At 33.8% G+C, this 23534-nt stretch overlaps 1 protein-coding gene across 12 annotated transcripts in view; it reads right to left on the bottom strand.

Annotated features, from left to right (window-relative positions):
- Positions 1 to 23534, bottom strand: part of NfI (Nuclear factor I) — a 73437-nt gene that overhangs the window by 6348 nt on the left and 43555 nt on the right. For 3 of the 12 annotated variants that reach the window (XM_073089786.1, XM_073089788.1, XM_073089791.1), the window contains exons 2-12: positions 16110 to 16265; positions 10715 to 10906; positions 9984 to 10191; positions 8483 to 8554; positions 7220 to 7315; positions 6625 to 6789; positions 5026 to 5133; positions 3860 to 3999; positions 1596 to 1704; positions 1084 to 1241; positions 3 to 145 (exon numbers count right to left, since the gene is read on the bottom strand). In XM_073089786.1, the coding sequence (XP_072945887.1) occupies positions 3 to 145; positions 1084 to 1241; positions 1596 to 1704; positions 3860 to 3999; positions 5026 to 5133; positions 6625 to 6789; positions 7220 to 7315; positions 8483 to 8554; positions 9984 to 10191; positions 10715 to 10906; positions 16110 to 16265 (1547 nt within the window). Of the gene's footprint in view, positions 1 to 2; positions 146 to 1083; positions 1242 to 1595; positions 1705 to 3859; positions 4000 to 5010; positions 5134 to 6624; positions 6790 to 7219; positions 7316 to 8482; positions 8555 to 9983; positions 10192 to 10714; positions 10907 to 16109; positions 16266 to 23534 lie in introns of all 12 variants that reach the window. The other 9 variants (XM_073089787.1, XM_073089789.1, XM_073089792.1 and 6 more) reach the window with 9 other exon arrangements.

Below are 23534 nucleotides of genomic sequence, written 5' to 3'. Positions count from 1 at the left end.
ACCTCGGCGGGGCCCTCGGTGGTGGTCGAGGCGCGTATAGCCCGAGCCCGCCCGGCGGGGACGCGCCGCCGCCGCCCGCCAGCACCGCGCCGCCGCCCACGCCGCCCACACCACTCACGCCGCTCAGCGAACCGTAACTGAATACCTGGAGAAATAGAAATAGGGGCTGTAGAAATAGAGACTGTGGAAATAGACACTGAACCACGATATTGGAATAGATGCTTAATTCAATAATTGAGCTTATATTATGAAGTTTCTACAGTCCATATATCTATAATAGGGACTGTTGAAATAAGATATGCAAATAGACACTGGACCACGAAATATATTGGAATAGATGCTTAATTCAATAATTGAGCTTACATTATAAAGAATTTCTACAGTCCATATATCTATAATAGGGATTGTTGAAATAAGATATGCAAATAGACACTGGATCACGAAATATTTTGGAATAGATGCTTAATTTAATAATTGAGTTCACATTATATTATAAATTATTATTGATCTATAAAGTCTTCACTGACTACAGCATAAATAAAATACGAATCTGCAAAGAACTTACAAATTGATTTCAATCGTCGTCAATTATCCGATCTGATGCTGTATAAGAAATTGTAGGACATCTATACACCTAAGCACATTTCGCTCATTCAGTCACTAAGTTTTCACTGCTACACTTAGACAACTGCAACCAATCTACCATCGTAGCTACGTTGTTAGTAACTGAAACTAACTTTATATAACATCGTCAACTCTTGAATGTCCCATACCACAGCACGGGTCTCCTCTCAATATGTAAAGGATCCTCCGAACTTTATACATACAAAATTATAATAAACGAGCTTTTGCCCGCGGCTTCGCTCACGTTACGAAGTAATATTTTCATTCCCTATTTCCCCTCTCACCCTTGGGGGAGAATTGATCAAAATCCTTTCTTAGCGGATGCCTACGTTATAACATGTACCTGCATGCCAAATTTCAGCCCAATCCGTCCAGTGGTTTGGGCTGTGCGTTAATAGATCACTATGTCAGTCAGTCACCTTTGAGTTATATATATTTAGATAGATAAGATAATAAAACCTGTTGTGGCTGTGCATGGAAGTGGTTGAAATGGTTAATGGGCGGATGACAGTCGCGGTAGGCGTGTGGTGAGCGGCGGCGCGGCGACGCGGGCGGCGACCGCACTTCGGGGGACGCGGGAGAACCGCCGCCAACACCCACGCTTGATACTTCGCTTGCTGTGGATAGAAATAGAGTTGAGAAATAGAGGCTGATTTGTAGAAATAGACGCAAGGTTGTAGAAATAAATACTGATTTTTTAAAATTCAGGCTGATTTTAGGAATAAATGCTGATTTTCAATCAAACGAAATCAATAAGATGTTACATAAGTAAATAGTAAGTAGTAGTAAGTAGTAGTAGAAATAAAAAAGTTATAATCATGAATTAGCTGTAATAAGTCTGAACTACACAATATTTCAAAACCTAAAAATAATGATATTCTTGTTGTTGTATTTCTAAAGCTTACAAAGATAATTAATAAAATTTCCATAGACTGCAGTTTTAAAACCCGTTTTTTTCTTATGTCTATTACCTGTAGATCTAATAATGGCGACCGGTCTAGCCATGGGCGGTAAGGGCGGCGGAGGCAACATGGAACTGCTGAAATAGGGCGGCTTTGGGCTTCTTGAGAGGCTGTGTACCTGGAAACGAAAACAGTTGCATTTTAATTTATTTCTGATTGCGACCTATAATAATAAATAATTATACTTATTTTTTTATATAACTATTAAAGAAATGTGAATTTTCATAGATACTATTTCCCACATGCGTGAAGCACGCACGCGGGTCCCGAAGAAACTGCAGCGATTTAACTCACGCATGTAGGTGAGACGTATATTGAGGCGTAGACTCGCGTGACAAGAAAAATGCTCAAATCATTTCTTGACAAAAACTTTTACAGTTTGCATATTCTATAGACTTCATACTTTTGATTGGTGTGTAATTTGTCTATTAACCGAATTAAATTGTCTGAGAAAAAAAACATTTTTTAATCATATTCTGGACTGAATTATTTTGCTCAACCCATTTGTAATGTATATTTTGATATATTTAATTTAAAATAAAAAAAACGTTTCATCCATTAACCAGTTCAGTGAACGACCTATATTGGAATCCTCTACTACTTGATTATATAGTTGTAATGCCCATTATTTACATTAATATTATAAAGAGGTAAAGTTTGTAACTTTGATTGTTTGTTTGTTTGTAAGAGCTATAAATTCGGAAATACTGAACTAATCATGAAAATTCTTTCACAATCAGAAAGTTACACTATTTAGGAGTGCTATAGACTATTTTGTTGTAATTAAACAACAAGTAATTAATTAAAAAATCAAAAACCCGACTGCACTAAAGCTAAAGTCGAATTTCCAAAAACTGTGAAATAGGTGTTTTATTATTTTTATCCAGAAAGCCAAATACATAGTTTCATAGAAGGTATCTGCTTGAAAATCAAAAGATGTTCAAACCATATTATCCTATTTTATCCTCGTAGAGCTCATTTACGCTATATAAATAACCTATGAGTAAATTTCGAGCACTCTAAAGTTCAGCGGTTTTCCTTTGCGTTTATCTTTATCACAGAAGGACTACTCACTTAGTCAGACAATCATCTCAATATGTTTTATATATGTATATATTATATAATGTATGTGTAATATCTTTTAAGTTCCTTTATTTTGATACCCTACTCGATAGGTTTGGTATTTTTTTTTAAAACGTGTTACTATTTCGCAAAAAAAATATCCACCATTTACGATCTATAAAACATCTATCCGGTGATTATATTACCTCGTTGGGGTAGAATTTCATTATTTTTATCGAACAAGCCTGATACAACATTTTATAGTGTATGCGTCAAAATTGACGGTTGTTCAAATGAACTTTTAACCCTTATTTTACTCTCTACGGGGCTGATTTTTCGGAAAGGGATGGGGAGGTGTGTTCTTGTTCCTACCCAGAAAGCCAAATACTAAATTTTATAGTAGTTGCTTCAAAATTAAAGGATTTCAAAAAAACTGTTTTTCCCTATTTAACCCTCTTAGGGGCGGAATTTCCAAAAAGTTTTTCTTTGTATTTATTTACGATATATAGCAAACTCATGTGCAAAATTTCAGAACTCTAAGTTGAGCGGTTTTGGCTGTACGTTGATTTCTGAAAAATGAAAAAGTAATTTAATTAGTCAGTCAGTCAGCCATCTTGCTGTTTTATATATATACAAATATATTTTTATAGTCTACGTTTAATTTACTTTCATTTCATATCCCACTCGATAGGTTCGGTTAACTTTTTTTTTTACATTTGTTACTATTTCGCGCCAAAAATTCACTCTTTTGATTTTTTTTTTCTAACACCTATCTAAGGACACTCGGGTCATTGAGACGAATGTAATGACACATTAACTGTCGAAATTTATCCAGCCGTTTGTAAGATCGGATCAAATAAAGAAAGACAAACATACAAGATACGCGCGAAAAACATAACCCTTCCTTGGCAGTCGGGTAAAAAGTTCAGAGAAAAATAATGGCATATGTATATCAAGTGAGCGGAAATTGGGAAAAGTATGATGCTTTAACGGCGTGCGCTGACTAAACTGTTCGGTATAGACAAACAGTTTAGTCAGCTATAACTTTCATGAAAAATGTTGTTCTCTATTAGTTCTCACAACATAATTGCATCACAAAAATATAATTAACGTTCAACGAAATGGGCACTTGTCAGCTAGTACATTGTAATTGTATTGGAAAAGGACATTTCCTACAATAGAAATAAATATCATATTTAACTACTCCTCACTTGCAACTGCTGGACATCGGTGGGGGGTTCCTGGCACACGAACGTCACGAAGTCCCCCAGTGAGTCCTGGGGCGCCCCGTCGTACTTGCTCGAGTGTTGTCCAGACAACGCCTCCGACGCTGTGAACCCCAGGTAAACATCTAGCTGTATATTTAAATTAGCTGTTTGTCTCACGAAATCTTTCTAACGATAGGTGGCTGATAGATGTTATGTAGCAATCGATAGTGTGAAGTGAGCCTTATGTTTGTTGGGCGTAGTAAGAAGACTGTGTGACGCGTGCCTTATGTTTGTTGGAAATGGGACTTATATTAAAAGTAATAAAACAGGAATTTCCCACGAAGTAGTTCACAGAAGTCCTACTTTTGATAATTAAATTTGAATGTCTGTTATAAGTAGGTACATATGTGTACTTAAAATTTACCACCACAATAAAACGTTAAACTAACTAAACTAAAAGCTAGGTATAGATCTGACGGTGGCGCAAATAAAATTAATTTTGAAAATAAATACATAGATATTATCTTGATTAGTACGATTCTCTTTTGTGACTACCATGAATACAAATACAGACGTTTAATGTCATCATCAAAATTTTGCGGGGAATCGAACCCGGATCCAGTGGATTGTTATAGTGATATGTGGCACACGAGACATCATTATGTGAGTAATAATAATGCGAGCTTATATCATCATTGTTATATTTTAGGATTCACCATTATAATAATTAATCATGATAATAATATTATTGGAGATAAGTAATTTAAAAAGTCTTGTTAATTTTATTATTATGATATATGTGAAAGCAATGATTGAATAATTTTGTCTTCTAACAATGAATCTGTTTAATAAATGACATTATTAATATAGAAAGACAGATTAATTTTAATCATTACAATATTATGTACTTTATAAAGGCTAGAGCTAGAGGAACGTTAGACAAAAATTATCATTCAAAAATGTTCCACCAACCTTAAAAAAAATTACAGTTCAAAAATTTCGAAATGTGCTTTTCAAATTTGCGTTTAATAATTTAAATATGAATGCCATAACTAAAAGGATTTGCGGATTTGCAGTTAAAAAAAATATGAATGTAAAAATTAGTTTGCTGTTTGAATGATGATAATAATCAAAAATTCTCTAAATTTTCTTACAGTAATCCTCCTCACCAGTGGGGTGCGTGTCGGTGGGGGGTGGGGGGTGTTGGTAGAAGATGGTGTTTGATGGCACCAGCGGCGACTGCGCAGCGCTTAGCCCGGCCGAGCTGTGAGGGATACCTGTAAATGTAAAGTTTTCAGATATTATTATAATGTATTTTTTTAAAGTTCACTCCTCTAATCCAAGTGGGATCAGCGTGGTGAAATATGCTTACTAGAGTTGCTTCGTAACCAGCTACGGAAGAAAGTAGCAGTGAAACATAAAAAAGGTTGAACGATGTTAGAAAATAATTGATTTTTATATTTGCCTATATTACTAAGTAAAGTTTCGTCTTTTCCTATAAAATATTTGGTTTAAAGAATCTTTATTTTTCTCATAAGACATACATGGTCACTTAAAATGAGAAACCTTAAACTATTTACATAATAAAGCTGTGTATTTCTACACAAAAACTATTTTGACATAATATTTGTTCTTTTTAAAGGCCAAAAGGTTTCCTATACTAAAATTGCTCTTCAGAATTAGTAATCTGAATTCATAGAAATTTGTAAAAAATAGAAAAAGTAAATAGCATTCGATCGATCCGATGTTCCTGCATTAAAGAGATTTATTTAATAATCAAAAGGGAGTTTAACAGCGGGGACACAATTATTACACCTATTTTTAACTTAGCAATAATATTAAATGCAGCTAGCGTTTGGTTTATTTTTTTTGGTTTAAAGGGTTACGACCAGTTACTTATAAGAAGGACTCCAATTTATTCCTCAATGGTAGCAACAACTTTATACTCGACTTCAAGTAAGACATACGTCAAAACGAATGTCCTACGAATAGTACATATTGCATCCATTAAATATTACCAAGCTTATGAGCGTAATAAATACAATAAACCAAAACCATAACTTAACCATAACTAGAAACATAAATAAATAAAAGAATCAGTCATCGACCTAATAACAATATAATTACGTGTCGATTCATCGCAACTAATTTAGATGTCTATATTTAGTGGCTACGTTGTCCGTCGTGACGTACGTGCGGTGCAGGAATAACAATCAGCTCGCCTTTTTTATTCAAGTTTATTCACTCCGGCCCGATTGATCGAGATTGCGTTTAAGCTAATTGTTATTCAAAATCGCTAACTGTCTGTAATGTTATTCGATTTCAATCGTTTTATCTTTGATTTATAGCAACGTTTTGTTATGGTGTCTATTGTAATCCTCAGGGTGAGGTTGACCAGTTGTTGGCAAAATATGGATTTGTTAATTTAAGAAATCTTTGAGATTATGGATTGATCGCAAACTTACATGTTTCATCCGATTATTAAATGTGACCATGACGAGTAATATTATACTGAATTATCCATAACTACTTACTGATTTTTAAATTATGAGGGTAAATGTGCATAAAAAGTTTATGTACTTATTTTTTTTTATTTAATGGAAATAGGAAACAAACATCGATCTAGCATTCCTTCCTAGACAGTTAGCAAATGCTTAGTAGCCTCAAAAATGAACGGTTATTTCAAATTGACCAAGGATCTAAGTTCCGAAGAATGACCAAAAATCTATCGGATTAATTTGTACTTTTTAAAGGACATTTAAACTTACTAAAGCATTGTCCAACTAGCATAGCGGAGGGAGTGGCTCGTTCCGAGGGTGGTTCGAAGGCGGGCGGAGCTGGACTGTTGTAGCCACAGTAGTAGCCCGTCTCCAACTTGATGCCACCTCCGGAACCACCCGGAGACTCCGAGCCGGTCTCTTGGAGGATCGACGCTGAAAGTTGAAAAGGATCATTTGTATTTTTTACATTGATTTGTGTATAATTATAGCACAGAGTTGAAAGTGTTAAATACAATACAAGTGTTAAATGCAACAGTAACTTATACATAAATTTATATGTATGTACTATACAAAGAATACAATTTATATGTACTAATCTATGACACGGTAATTTGATATAAAGTATTTCTATATCGTATACAATTACATACATTGTTACATTTCCTTAAAAGATGAACATTTACAAATTAAAAAGGAGCCAGAAAAGCGTCCTTCTTAAAGGCGATATTTTATTAATACTTTTAGGGTTTTTTAATTCATCTCATGGTTTTATATAGCAATTACGATATAAAAACGTTAGCATCATCACAATATTTTAAATATATAAGTATTAGTCTCAATTTATACAATTAGGAGTAATTACCTTTAGATAACTTCCATAGTTCCTTCGACGAGAAGACACCAGTTGCTAGAATAATATCGTTGCAAATTACACCGTTGTACGGATTGTGGGTATAGCCTGCAACCCATTCACAATAGTTATTGTCATAACTATAGATCTAATAACTCATAACTCCAAAACCATCAAAGAATACGAACAAGACACTATAATTTCAACATTATTTATATATACCGGCAAGTAACTGCCAGATTTATGTATTTGTACGAAAAAATCTAAATTCAGGGTCTGCTCTAATCACAATCACAGTTCTAAATCTACTCTTCAAACAATTTTATAATAAAATGACTAAAATACGGGGATATAACCATTTATACAATTTAGAGGAGTTTCCTACACGTAGGGGTCAAACATCTAAATTATGTACAACAGTAGCATGACAACACTTAGATACGACAAACCCGTTTGAATTCAAACTATAATCGATGCTATTCTAAAAATGAGACAATTTTAAAAAGGTAAGAGTAAAAAAGTAAATAGACAACAAATAAATTACGAGTACAAGTAAATAGAATAATATATTAATTATAACTTCAAGTAACAGAGTCCGTTACAGATATCCATGCGTCATAATAATCAAGTGTGATGGATACGCCCATTTTCTTATCCTATTACATAAACAAAAAAATATAAATTAAATCAGTTATAAAATATCGATATATAAAAAACATTTTAAAAGCTATTAGAAGAGCATCGATAAATACGAAGGTAAAAAGAGTGAAAGAGAAGGAACACCGACTACAAATACAACAACAATCGAGCAACAACATCAACACGTCAAAATTTCCAAAAAAACTCCAACAAAAGCATGATAATGTGAGTGCAAGCCAATGCTGGGATTAAGATCAATCTCCAAATGCATATAAAAAATAAAAAGGTGTGAACACAACATGTTTTTGTGCGAATACCAATCACAAATGTTCTCTCTTCAGGCGTCAAAAAATTGAAAGAAATGGCGTAGTTACACTAAACATTTAAAAAAAGTAACAACCCCTACTTATTTTTTAATATTTTGTCCGTAAAATTAATGTATTAAACATCGATGTCAAATTATAGAACTTTAAAGAAAGTGTACTTTTAAAAGAACACAATTCGTATATTTAAAAATTGAATAAAGCGAAGATTATTTTACGTTTTTTTTACTTTTACACCATTTACTCTCACGACTGAAAAGAGAACGTAACGAGCACGACACGACACCGACATCGGGCCGATGGTCGCGGTTACCTTTGCTCTTAGCTTCGTGTTCATTCTCTTTGTCTCTAGGTGTGTGCGGCGATAGAGAACCGCTTAGGATATCTGAAACATATCGTTAGTTATACTATCTAACTACGTTCTGGTTGGGCTATTTTGGTATTTAGGTTATTCTAAAATTTTATTGTCTGTTTCGAAGTTGCGTGGGAAGATATCGATTTGGATGAAATACAGAATTACGGAAACTTTTTTGCTTGCAGCCCAGCTGATGGTAAGTGGCTACAGTTGAAGGACACCTGTAATAAACCCCAGGTGATATTAAAGTCCGACCTGTGGTCAGAGATACAAGAATCTGAGGAATAGAATATCTCTCTTACTGCACCTATCAAACCGAAACATTGCTCTTATCAAGCGGAAACAGGTGTTCCACTGAGTAGAACCACAAAGGGTTCTACTTCTACCACTTTCAAATTCAAAACTTTTCACCCCAAAAATTGCAGGAAATGATGAGCGAGAGTCATGTGGAGTGGAGCTGCATGAGTAAGTTGATCTTTATATTACATAATCAGTTTTATTATATTTGTATCTGAAAACCCGAAAGTCTCTAGACTTGTTTTTTCTTTACAAAACGCCGCATTTCTATGAAAGAGAGAGAAGTACAATAAACTCAGTTTTGGCATTTCGGTGTAGCTATGGAACGAATCAGTTCAAATCCGATGCTTACACTAAATTTATAATAGCTTAAATAAACACTAATATTTAAAAAAATATCGTTGACTTCATTTATAATTTTACTATATGTAGTACTACGTTATTTATTTACAAAATACAAGCTAAAAATCATGCATTGACGTAAATAAATATTAACAAAACAAATTAAATTTAGTCAACGATGACAAAGGAATGAAAAATATATTCAAAATTAAAAAACATACAGTTTGCAAAACAAATAACATTATTTACGATCTAAAAATAAAGAATAGCTAAATATAACTAAGTATATTGGAATTTTCGAAAATAACGCAAATATGTGGTACCTACGATATATTGTGCTAATAATATAGTGATTCTTAACTAAATTTTTGCCAAAATAAGTCGTGTAATATCATTAAAGGTACAAGTGTATTAAAATGTCGGGTATCAAGCATACCACATAATTGTGCTTTCACATATATCGATTTCTTTATAAATGAAGAATCATTGCTCATAAGAAAACATTGGCAGTAAAAAATCACAAACATTGATTTTTAACTTGAATTTTTTTTTTTTTGTTTTTCCTTTATTTTCATGTTTTTTTTAATTGAACCCATAACTGTCTTAGCAGTAGCGACATCAATGTTGCTCTTATAATAAATCACTTACATTACTTAGTTTAAATTTTTATGAAGAAATTGATAGATGACTTGGTAATGCCAGAGTTACAGTTAAAAGGAGATCCCATTTCGCCAAACGACACAATTAAAGTCCCCCAAACACTTGTACCTTCAACCAACGAAACAAAACCAAGCGATAACAATATAACTGAGCGAGAGACCTGGCAAGCCGTCGGTCCCATTACCATAGCTGTTGATGAAGTTGGCCAAGTACAGGTCCAGCTCTCTGACAGAGACGTTGATATGGTAAGGGTTCACGCACAGGCCCGGCTGGGTACACTCTGGGTGCTTTTCTAGCCGCTCCCCATCTGTGCTTTCCAGGGGTATCGCTTTGAACAGGATTACCATTACTAGGTCTAAACGCCACACCTGGAAGTAGAAAGCAGTGATTTTGAAACTATGTAGATTAGAGTCTGAATTGACCGATTCAAATTCTTGACGCAATGGTATATACATTAACAAGTATACTAATAATTTTAATATAGCATTAAACTATGTCCATCAGCAAAGCTTCGGCAGCAGGGAATTGCTTCAATTTCAAGATAAATAAGAAAAATATTAAAAGTATGGTCCTTATAAATCTCTCACATATTTGCAAGGCTTATCCTACTTTCATATTAAGTATCCAATGAATTATAATTTAAGAACCAACCAATAAACTCTTCTAATGTTGTCTATGGAATTTAATTCCCATTCACAAATCTTAAAGAATAACAAAATTAAATAACCTTGCAATGAACTTTCTTAAACCAAAGTCTCTTGGAAAACGATGAGCCTCCTGACTCCTGATGTTATATTGATACAGTGTCTAAATCTCAAACCGTGATCATCTCGTGGAGAATGCTTAACCTATTAATTCTATATTCGATATCTAATATTCCAAATATTCTACCTTATCCGCTTGCCGTAAACAGTCTATCCGCCTCATCTTGCCCTTCTGGTCTGGGTTGGAGAGCACGCATACCGCCGGCCTCTTTCCCGTGATACTGAGCACGAAGTCTTCCCTGCAGTCCTGCGTTATATCCTTCCGAAGCTTCCCGAGTAAACGAGACGCCCATTTTTGTTTCACTTCTGCTTTTTCGTTCTGAAATCATTTGAAAATTATTCCAAAATGTGATTTAAGACATGCATAATTGAATAAACTGCTAGTGATCTCTGCTAAGCGTAGTTATATTCCATATTTGGACAAGCAATAGAGATCAATAATCTTCTCATGAATTTCAAGAAAGAAGTTTTTTTTAAGTCAGCTCAAACTTGGAATCCAGTTAGTTTATGAAGATCACATATAGTGCAAACTTCGGTCATCGAAAAACAGTTAGCACTGTATGTGGATATATATTCAACCACTACTCATAGTTCTTGCCAATGGATACAGCTACAGCTGCGTTGCTACCCTGGGGACTAAATTGGAACGCTTTGAATAAGTCTTCCTTACCACACCCTTCAAAGCAGAACACAACAGCGCTTAACACTGCTATTATGAGGCAGAAATAAGTATGGCAATGGTGCCTGCAGACTCGAACTACAAAGGATCCGTAACATAATTTCGAAACCCCAGACAAAACGCAATGAAGTATACGCTCTCGATTAATTGATTTATAAGAAAAAAATCTGTCCGAATGTCCGTCTGTCTGTCTGTTTGTTCCGACTAATCTTTGTAACGTCTGGACCGATTTTTACAGGACTTTACCAGCAGTTACCTGGTGTTATAGGGAGTCATTCAAGCTCCTATGGTTCAGAAAAATAATTTGGGATTACAAAACCCAAACAACACAAGCCAAAAAAAATCAAACACCCCTGAAAAGTATGGAGTATTACCACTTTTGAACGCGTGTTAAAATAATATCAACATTGAAACACCAAACAAAACGCAACGAGATTTGAGGTCTCAATGAGCTTATTTCAAAGTTTATCATGAGCTAACTTGAATGAACCCTCAGCTTGAATAGCTTAAGACTACGCAAAGGTTCGTGAGGGAAAAGCGAAGAAAATGTGTGTTATATAGAAGCTCTCTTCATAATTTCAAGTATGCTAGTCTTGACGGCAAAGCAAACTATTATTGTATACTTATCACATTACCAGCAGAATAGGGTAATCTTAGATTAGTCTTACATATTTTACAATGTACATAATATGTTTGTTTAAAATTATAAGCAACAGAATAGAAAACAATTTTAAAAACATGATAGAGTATTGTTTTTCATTGTTTTTGTTATATATTTTTTGTATCAATATCTATGAATTTTGGTCGTGACTTTGGTTAATTAAATCTTTACGGTTTATTAAATCTTAGAATTAGAATATCAAAATCTTAGAATAGTACATTAGGGTGGATCTATTGTTTCACGTCGTTTTAGCAATTTTAGAAAGCAATAGTACTGCTAGGATTTATTTAACACATATTTTTTATCACTGTATTATCGATGACGGAATTTATAAATTATATATGAGAAGAAGTGGATAATTATTAAATTAAAATGATATTAATTATATTTTCTTCTCTTTCTTTCTTGAATCTTTATTACTGAATTTTATGTGAACATTAAATTTATTAGTAACAGCGGAAAATCATAATTATTTTTTTTACTATTTGTCAAAACTAATAAAAAAGCAACAATTAGTAATTTGAAGGCTACCACCCCTTATTAAAAATAAATCTAACCAATTTTTGTCTACCAAAGATTACAATTCGACAATTCCTGCTTACTAAAAGTAGACAAAACAATGATAAATTGATTATTAATAAGGGACTTAAACCAAAAACCCATCAAAGTAAAGACCAGTTTAAAAGCTTACTAAAAGTAGTAGACAAAACAATGGACAGATTGATTATTAACAACGGTAAGTGGATCAAAAACTATTTAAGAAAATACCAGTTTAAAAAATACTTAAATGAGCTAACACTTAGTTCGAAAGTTACACGCAAGAGCTTTCGAACACGTGAATAAGTATTCGAGTAAAGCTCGAGAAAGCCCTTTCATAATATTAATGTAGGTTGAGCTTTAAAAGCTCAAGCAGTAGCTCAAGGACGCCTATAATTGCGAACCAATCTTGAACACGAAAATGACATATTTTCAATAACGAGAAAGTTATATGGAAACCTATTTTCATGCGCCTACTAATAATACTTTTATTATAATGTAGTAGTCGACGAGCATGCAGTCCATCTGATTGTAAATGGTTACTGCCGCCCATGATCATCTGCATCCAACCCTTGATAAGACAAAAATCCTATCTGAGTTCGACCACATAAGCACCAATAACCCTGAAGACTAAGCTGAAATACCTCAAAAAAGTATGTCTCCCTTACCACACCCTTCAAACCAGAACACAGTAGCGTTACACACTGCTATAAGGCAGAAATGGATGTGGCGGTGGTGCCGCCAGATTCGAACCACTGAGATTTCTAACCTTTAAATGATTTAATGAACTATAATTAACTAAAATCACGACCAAAATTTTGATATATATACAAACATAAATTTAACAAACATACATTTTAAAACAACGAAAAACAATACTCTATCATGTTTTTAAAATTGTTTTCTATTCCGTTGTATATAATATAAAAACAATACACTATCTTACCGAAGTTTTGAACTTACCCCAGTTTGAAAGCGCACATCCATCGATTTTATGGTTGTCATAAAACTTTTGTTTTGCTAACATTTTATGACGGTAAATAAACCTGTTCTTAACCACAAGCTTAACGATGTTATTAGAAATATACTAATATCTGTTTTAAATTGATATCGTTAATGGTAGACTTTAAATACAGCTACCTTAATAATATTTTTTTTTATTTGTGTAAAGTACCAAGTGAGTAATAGGTACTTTATATTAATTACAATCTAGCCTAATTTAAGACTAATGAGTAATTCTACGCTAACTTAAACTGCTACATAATCATATAATGAAGGTGGCGTCCTCTGACACTGCACTTCTTTGTTTTAACACATAAGGGAGTAGACACATTGTTCTTGTGTTCTATAATGTTCACTTATCACTAACTCACTAACACTACACTGTGGCATGTCACAAGCTCAAAGGTTTTAGCTAAATAATATTAAATAATAATATGACCAATAATAACACGATATATTGATTTTGTTCGTCTTACAATATCATATTTTAGAAATACTATGTACTACAAACCCGCTACAAGATCTTCCTCCAGAATGATCTTCTTCTAGAATGAGATTGGTTAAGGCTTTATTAAAAAGAGAAGTTATTTTATAAGATTGGTAAGACTATGATTATTTTTTGAGAAATAAAAACCATAACAGTTCCCAAATACTGATATCTACATAAAAATATAATATATGGCGTAGCTTAAGTAGATTAATTAAAGTTCAAAATCAAAATAACTAATTAATAATGATTTTGCAATGCATCATCTCCTAGGTAAAAGAGCTAGTTTTTTTTAACTTTAAATTATTACAATTACTTTAATTATAATTTAACATGTAATTTTTTTAATGTACTTAAGTGTTTAATATTCTTAACGATAAAATTATTGTTATTGTTTTTATTGTTATTAACCTGGAAATAGACACAGGCCACAATAATAACAAGTTAAATGCATATCTAATTATTTCGATGCTAATTCTCAAAAACTCTGTTATTACAAATACGGCCATACTAAAACTCCTTGATATAAAATCCTCTTATGTATCATGTTGGCAAGATGTAGGTCGTATATGAAACTTTTTGCTAAAGCCCACTCTCCCGGCAACTTGTGGAAAAGTTATTTTATCATCTTCATGTGGAATACATCACACGTCATACAATTTTATATTAAAACTTACGGGTCTTTGAAAGAATCATAAATAGTTGGCAAAATGTGGGTTTTGGGTCCAGAATTTGAACCCTAAGGCAGTGGCTTTTACTTTATTATGAGTATTTATTATTATTTGCTTGAAAGCTGAAGAAAAATGTCGTGAAAGACCTACAGACATGAGAACCAATACCAAGGTCTACGAAGAGATAGAATTCACGAAGCGTTTTTCTTCCGCCTCTGCTGCGGATGTAAAATTCTATTTTGTTTCAGAATATTGAAACGTGTGATCGCAGTTTTGTGCGATTACGTAGCCGCCATGTTTACCTAGCCATAGCCATAGGACGAAAAGAGATCGATATATGTTGCCCAACGCCGTAGCGGAGACAGTATAGTTAGGGAGCCCAAGAGGGGATTTCGGAAGTGTCTCGAGCGCGTCAGACTATAGGAGATACCTTATACCCTGTAGAGTATCCTAAACCATAAATGAGCTTTCTATGTCGGGGGGTTTGCAGAATCAAAAAATCGATCACTGGACATACTCGAGCGTGGTCAATTTTCTTTTTAATATAAAGGAAATAATGCTAGAAAACGGGAAACATCATAATCTGCCAATTACCACACGTCGAAGTAGTGAAAAAAGTCATTTTGACAAAAAAACATCCTGTATTATTATGCCATCTGATAGTGTTACTTATTAGCATGAATCCCTGAGAAGTAATGATGCATCACAAACTAAAGGAAAAGGCTATTTTTTAGGAAAATACATTATTCTTCATACATTGTCATTTTTTTTCAAATCGTCAAAATAAGAAAACCCTCCGCTGAATCGAAAAATATCATATAACCTTTTCTTCATTCTAATGTCTAATCTACACTATCGTATAGGTCCCAATGACGCTCGAGTTTCTACACATTTAGCATCCTGGGCTCCCCTACCATAGACAATAGTAATGTCGCGAAAATTAATTGCGGTGTGGAAACGTCAACTGTCATTTACCCATATTTCTATATTTCACGCATAGAGCGGTTTCACGTCCGTACGGGGATGAAAGGAAAACGTTCCGTGAGTTCTAAACAGAAGTCTAAGTATTAGCTAGCTGGGGTAGTAAACCATTGCCTTAACCCTCTTCATTCGGAGACTTGAACTTACCCCAGTGAGATAGTAGTGGGTTGAGGAGTTAGTTAGGATACTGTCTATATACATACAAATAAATTAACTTCTAATAAGTGATATAATTATCAAAACGCACAAAGTAAGAATGACACTGTTATCATTAGTGATCTAAATGTTATACTTTATTAACGTAATTCAGAAAATTAATTGGTAAATTAAAAACATCGGATAGAGCTTCCTTTGATAAAATTTGCGCTACATATCAAATAGTATAAAACAACATTAACACAACCTTAACAATAACATCAATTAAATTGACTGATTATATTACACCAAATAAATGTATCGTTAAATTAAATAAAATATGTTATAAAATAAAAGCATGTTTGTTACCTGTAGTTCATACTTAGTGTGCCGCTCCTCCTCGAGACTCATCCGTTTCTCGTGTTTTTTGTAATATTTCCTTTTGGCCGCTTGTAAATTGAACCACGTGTACGAAAAGGACTTTACAAAAGGCATCAGGGCCTCTATGAACGGATGGAACTCGTCCTGTGAACATTCAAACAGTCAACAGAATTTAACAAACAAAAGCCACTTGAAAAATCTTGGCGCCCAACGTGGGACTATAAAATTTCCTCTCGATCACTTATTTTTTAACTTTATTCTTTCCAGTTACTGTTAAAAACTTTAAAACACATTGGATATTCAAATTTATAAATATAAACAATTGTTATAAGACTTACAACTAGTGACATAGAATGTCTCTTGTCACGGTTACACAGACAGTTATGCAGACTGATTAAGTAGACATTTACATCCAAAGCATTCATAAACATAAACAAATACCAGAGGCTATGGTAAGTCTTGCGCTATACTCGTACACGGTACTAGCCATTCTATGCGGAAAGTCCATGAATATATTGAAACGTCCTGATGTAACGAGCACCGGACTACTCTTTCAGTGTTTTGTTCTCGAACCGTACACTGTCTTGAAAAAGGAACGTGACTTGAAAAGAGCACAGATAAAATATCGGAACATAGCTGTCAATTCAACGTCAAAAAAAATAAGTAGGTACTTAAAATGTAAGACTTTGAATATTGTGTTATTGAAAAAAAAATGTTAAGTCACGGGTCACGAAAAGATTATGTCTGAATAGGTTTCCAAAAAATAGCAGCTGTTTTTGAAATATAATCAGATAGCCTTAAAGCAGATATGAAGTAAACCAGAGTTATTTTAATTAATATTAAATAATAGGGTATACCTATTATTTAATTTAATTTAACACGATTTCTAATGACGACGAAAAAATTAAACGAGCTACTACTTCTGTTAAATAGCCTATGAACAATTGTCAAAGTTCTTAAAAGGACATAAATGCAATTTAAAATTAATGCGTTACAACCCCTAATTACCAAGTTACATCATCTAAGTTTGTACTTACTACCACATCCTTCAAAACAGACCTCTGCAGTGCTGCATTGCTAAGTCAGAATATGTGTGACGGTGATATCACATTCAATCCTCGAAGTATTCTACTATCCTCAAGTAATTTTACGACTAACAGATTCCTTATAAATATAAGAATAGCACGTATATACCCAAACCACATAATGGTAGGGCGTGCATGTATTTAACCTACTCATATGGACGTTTCAATACCCTTGCTGACTCATCTTTGGACAATCGAAGTCTGCAGTAGAAATATACGTAAGAACCCCAAGGTAATTTGTCCACCGCACCGCCACCGGGCCGATATCGAGAACGAGATTATTTCGGGTCGATTTTTAATATATCGTGATATCGGCGATAGTTTGTCCACCGTGACCGATATCGGTGGTATATTTTTTTCCAGCTGTCCCGCGTGTGACGGCAATGTATAGACAAGTTCCAACTTGTTTTATATTGCCGGCACATCGGCCCGTCAAAATCTCGGTGCCGATCTAACGGTCACGCCGATCTACTCGAAATATCGGCGGCCGGGATGACGGTGCTCGGGTGCCGGACGTGCGGTGGACAAGCGTCTATAGTAAATGTATGTACGCTACTTTGGCGCTGTCATTAATTATCGGTATCGACTCGGTGACGGTTGTGGTGGACAAACAGCGTAATGCTCCAAACGTAATAAATATTCTTCCTTTGTAATAAATTTGTAAGTGGTGAAGATACTTTGAAGTAAGACAAGCAAAGGTAAATAAAATTACTTGTAAGCAAAGATGAAGAAGAATGATAATAATAAAAGTATAATAGAAATATTACTTTAGAAAATGAAAGACAAATATGAGCTACACTGCGCAATGAGAATATAGAATTAGATTTTGAAGTGAAATATTATTTTGCTAAAATGGTAACGTTATGTGCTTAAGAAGTTAGTGAAATTATTTTCCATGTTTTATTAAATATATCTAAGTCAGATTTAGTCAAAACATCTAAATAATTGAAACGTAAATTAGGATTTGATAATCGAATGTAAAACTTTGAAACCCTGAATATTACAATACCAATAGAAAAAAAGAAAAAAAATCCAAATTGAGGGATCTTTGAATAATGGGGAAACATACAAAAAGATTCCGAAAAACTGGAACCTCCTATTTTGAAGTCAATTAAAGTGTTAAAAACTAAACGTAGCTGTTTAAGTACTTACAAACCAACAAACAACTAAATCGCTAACACAACAGAACAAAAAACACAAAATATTGACACATGTCATGTCATGTTAAAAAACGTTAATCTCGTATGCATCGCGGGCCCGAACAAATACTGTATTGTTGTGCCTTGAATCATAACATAATATATGCAAATGTGTCGTCGTTACTTATCGCGTGCCCAGTTTAGCGAGCCATGTATCAGAATTCACGATTGTTTATTTTATTTAAGGTCCATTTAGAATTTGATGAACTACTCTTCGCTAGGCTGCGGCACGATCGATAGTGCCGCCTTAGAGTATTCTTGTGGTATTTCCTGCTTTCAGTATTAATAAGTTATGAAATGAAATGTTATGTACGCTTAAGCTATTGTTGTCTTTATATGTGTTATTTATATCTCTTATGTCTTTTGTATTTCTTTTACATTCTGTAGATTTCGAGTCTATAAAAAGAGTGTATGATGTATCTATAAAAAGAATGTAAGATTAACAGTAAAGTGCCTTAGAATAGAACATAGATACACTTGAAGAACATTACTTTTCTCCTCAGAAAACCCTAATTTATTGAAAATTGATCTAAAACATAACGTCAAAGATGTTTCTTGAAATGAAAGCAATGGAAGCCTCTTCAGTTTGTAAGTGACTTCGTATTGATTTATACCTTTTTAATACATTTCTTCTTTTGATAGGTTCTAGTAAGTAGGAATTTTCTATTCAATTAAATCGTATTCGATTCTTTAGAACACTATATTGTTTATTTAAATTCCATTGTATTGAGACAAATTGTTGAAATACGCCTCTTAGCACTCCTAGTTAAAGATTAAGATTCTTATAAAAGTCTAAAGAGAACAAAGGGTTTCGTTGACGTAAAGAAGATGAAGGTGCAGTTTGCTTAATTTTAAATTTGTCACGGCAGTCTGTAAATCTTTATTATAAAAAAAATAGGATCTTTTATCTCCACAAGTTCATCGCTAGGAATGTTTTCTCAAAAGATGACAATGTTAGCTCTAACCCGATCCGTAATTTTAAACACCTAACGCCCTCATTCCGCATATAGGGCGAGGAGGCACTACATTACGTTGTACATCGTAACGCACCTGTGACTGAACTCAATGAGAAACTCTATTTAACTTGGCCTGGAAATGCCCACAAGATTCTTGCTGATTACGTATGTACACGTTTAAGTGTTAATACCGAATCCTTCGGTATTAGATCGTTACAATTGTTTTAACCTTTAGTAACAATAAAAAGCTGCTGAAGAGTGTCGTAAGGTTGAGATACTTACACAAGATATTCCAATTTAGTCCTCAAGGATAGCCAAGAATCAGGGTACTACTAGATTATAACTTCTGTTATTGAATCGAGAAGCACTTTGGAAGCTAGTAGTAATATTAAATGTGAAACACAAGTAAAGATTTATATCTTGCGAATAAGTAAACAATTAAAAAAGGAAGACCCAGGTGAAGGAGATTCAAGTAATTCTAAATAGAATAGGGGCACCGAAGACCAAACTTAAGTTGGAAAGTACAATTTTTGAAATTAAAAGTTTGAAAGTAGAAATTTCAAATTTAAATCGCAAAAAAAATCCAAAGGTAAGTTGACATCCAGTGTAACTTGGAACGTCTACCTAGACTATAAACAAAGAGCCAGTCAAAACAGTAAATTGGCGATCATCTCAGACAGCGCTGCGGTGCCAACAGCGGCTGGTGCCCACTTGGCAGGACCCGGGGGACTCCTGGGTGCTGTTAATTGAGCCACAGCCAGGAACGTACGCGTGGCATTGAATGAAAGTTGGATCCATTTCTTTAGGTCATTAACTTCGGATATAGGCTTAGTGTAGGTCATGCTCTATTTCTAACTAATCAGTTGATGGGAAATAGGTGACGTTAGTTCTAATTGGTGTTGTTGAAGGAAATAATGATGATAGTACACATTGTACCATGAAAATATAAGTAACACAATGAAATGTACGATTTTAAAAGAATACAAAACTTGGTCTCCTTGCTAATAAGTTATTTCTTACAGATAAACTTAAAGTGTGAGCAAAATTATTGACGATAGTGAATTTTGATTCATAAATGTGTACTGCATATTATAGATTACTATTTGATAAAGAAATAGTAATTTTAAGTACTTAGTACGTTGGTAATTATGAGTCTTATTAATAAAATGGTTCTCCAGGAATCTAAGAATATATTTCTCAGACACTTAACTGAGTCCTAAATTACATAAATCATAGAATTGAGTTAGAAGAAACAATTCCATAATTCGCTTTGAAAACTCAGCTAGTTTACAAACTGAATAGAGAATAGACACCTGACCTAAGCTACTTTGCAGAGAAGCGCCATATTGAACACGGCAGCTGAAAGCGCGAACGATATATAAAATGCGTCATAAAACTCTCACAATACCGGTGATAAGGTGCAAATATTTGGCATATATAAGAACAACATGCTGAGTAGCGAGATTGTTGGCAGGAGCTCTGGTACGATCTAGTCTGTTTCCTTAGTATGAGATTTTACGTTTTGACAAAAATGACTGTTTTTTTATTCGTTTATGTATTTCCCATACATTTCCAATCAGTTCTGATACAGTCATCTAAGGGTTCTGATTGGAAATGTACGAGCAAATACGTAAAGAAATACAAAAACAGTAATTTTCGTAAAAACGTAAAAACTCGTACTAAGGGTACCGATGCTATGATATCATCTAGGGAATCCCGTTTCGATTGCATTGCTGTGTTAACAGTAGTTTTGTAAACTGCCTACTTGATACTATATTTGGAAAATGATAACGAAATCTAGAATATCATTATACTACTATATCATTAATCTTGTTGATCTCAGAGATTGTTTTACATTTCCATAATACCTTTGGGTTTATCCCTAAACAAGGATTTAATCGTTTGTGTAACCATATTTTTGGAGTTTAATCTTAACTAGATTATAGGTAGCCGTTACATTTATATACAAATGTAATTGATACAATTAAAGTCAGTCTGAATATCTTAACAAAAGCTCAAGTTATAGGAATAGAAGCTTTGTTTACAAACTTTAATATAACGCAATAAAAGTAGGTGTTCCTTATCGAATCACGAACTATTAGGACAACTTCCAACAGATGGACATTGCCAAAACACTGGAGTGCGTTCACCCTGAAACATTTTGGCGGCAAATCCGACCACGCGCTGACGATTCCTTCATTATTATTTTTTTCTGTCTTTATTTCGCGGCGGTCCAATTTATTTTATAGATATTGGCGCAGGTTCATTGGGGATGCCCGGCTGGACTTGGCCGTGGCATCGGTTGGCGTACCTAACTGGGTCGCTACGTCACAGGAACACTGGCCAAAATCACGACACACGCGGAAAGATGCCATGAAAAAAAATCACGCACTCCGCCATCTTGCCACGCGCCGATTTGGCGCGCAACAAGTGATGCGTCCAGAAACGCATACGCTTAGTGGACAGCGCACGTAATTCTACAATAAATCCCATTGTTGTAAACTGAATGCAAAATTCGATTATATGCATTTAGGTAGTTAACCCGGACGTTCGAGGAATTTTAAATTCCCTACAATTTTCAAAGTTGGAAACGTGCAGTTTTTGAACGATCGCTACCTACTTATTCTATTATCTGCAATTTCATTCCAAGTAAATTTCTCGTTTTCGTTTTTAGAACGAATATGAATCGGAAGCGTAGTTTTGATAGCGCACGTTGTTTTTTACGACTTTCAGATCGTAAAGCAATATGGTGTCAAGAAAATACCTACAATTTCGAAATTGGTCTGGAAACCGCCCATCAAAGAAAACGATGTTTTTCTTGCGGTAAAGACAGACTGATCTTTTTCTTGTTTGTCGCATGTAGGCCAAAGTTTTAGTAAGATAAAAGTTCGTCTTAAAATTTGTGACTTGATGAATATCAAAAAACATATTCTTTATTTATCTTTTTACAGCCATATTCTAGGCTATGAATGTATTTTCAATTTAATTTATGAACCTGAATAAAGATATGTAATGTTTGGTAAATTATATTTAATAATAACTCAGGATTTTCACTGTTGTAGTCATATATGCCTTTTTTAAACAGAAAGCTTTTGCAGTAATGACTACATGTCTGTACGTCTTGGTAATCACAATAGGAACTGCCCAGAAAGAAGCTCCTGAAAAGTTAAATTCAAGAGATAGGTGCTTTTGGATTTATCGTCTTAATTTTTATTATTTATTTACTTATTGCCGACCAATCGATTTTATTTTCTGTATTTTTGGTGGCCTTAGCTTTATGTTTCAAAAAATCACAAAGTTTAATTCATATTTTTATATTATTAAACTTAGCTAACATCCTCAACTTAGCTAACATTTCATCATAACATTTAACTTACACTGACTAACTGGTACTAAAAAGAAAGAATACCTGAAAATTTTTAACCAAAAGCCAGTCCATCTCAATCGAAAACACAACGCAATCCTGTCTTTATGCTCAAATTTTATTGCCATACAGATGTACAGATATTTATAGCATAACCAAGTTGAAGACCAGTAGCAGCTGAACCGTTTGCAGAAATAGAAAATAGTTTCAAGAACTACGGCCGGGTTCGCACTGACAGCGTATGGTGGATTGATTTAAAATAGACTTGATACACGTGTGAACGGTTTGTGCGTAATGTCCGTTATTAATAAGCTATCGACGTTTTACGAAAGATCGATTTGACAATTTACGCATAGGAGAATTTATAAAATGTCAGTATCAGTAAACAAAATTTCGATAATAAGAAGCTTTAGTGAATTTTTTTTCGAAACTACTGTATTGAATTCATTAGTGTTTTACTAAAAGATAAAGAATTGTACACAATAGCTGTGGGTATTTTAATCTAATATACCTATATAGGATTCACGGTGCAGAAAAAAAAACTTGAAAATATTATAACATGTGCACATGATAATTTGCGCGCACGTGCTGGATTTTAATAGTATGTCATAAATATAATAGTAGAGAAGAATGGGAAACAAAAATTCGTTATTATAAAAAGTTTGATGAATGAATACTAAAATAAAATTTAATGAAACTTTTCATTGTAGATTAAAATTATTTTCATCGCCATTTGTCTAACCATTTTGGATTCAATAATTGTAAAATTTCACCATCAATGTTTTAGATTTAGGATAGATTAGATAGGA

This window comes from Epargyreus clarus, unplaced genomic scaffold (genome assembly GCF_041222505.1).
Source record: "Epargyreus clarus isolate Ecla_fem2 unplaced genomic scaffold, WU_Ecla_fem_2.2 ptg000031l, whole genome shotgun sequence".
NCBI lineage: Eukaryota > Metazoa > Arthropoda > Insecta > Lepidoptera > Hesperiidae > Epargyreus > Epargyreus clarus.
The sequence above is the reverse complement of the archived record's forward strand: the minus strand, read 5'-3'. Positions and strand labels throughout refer to the sequence as shown.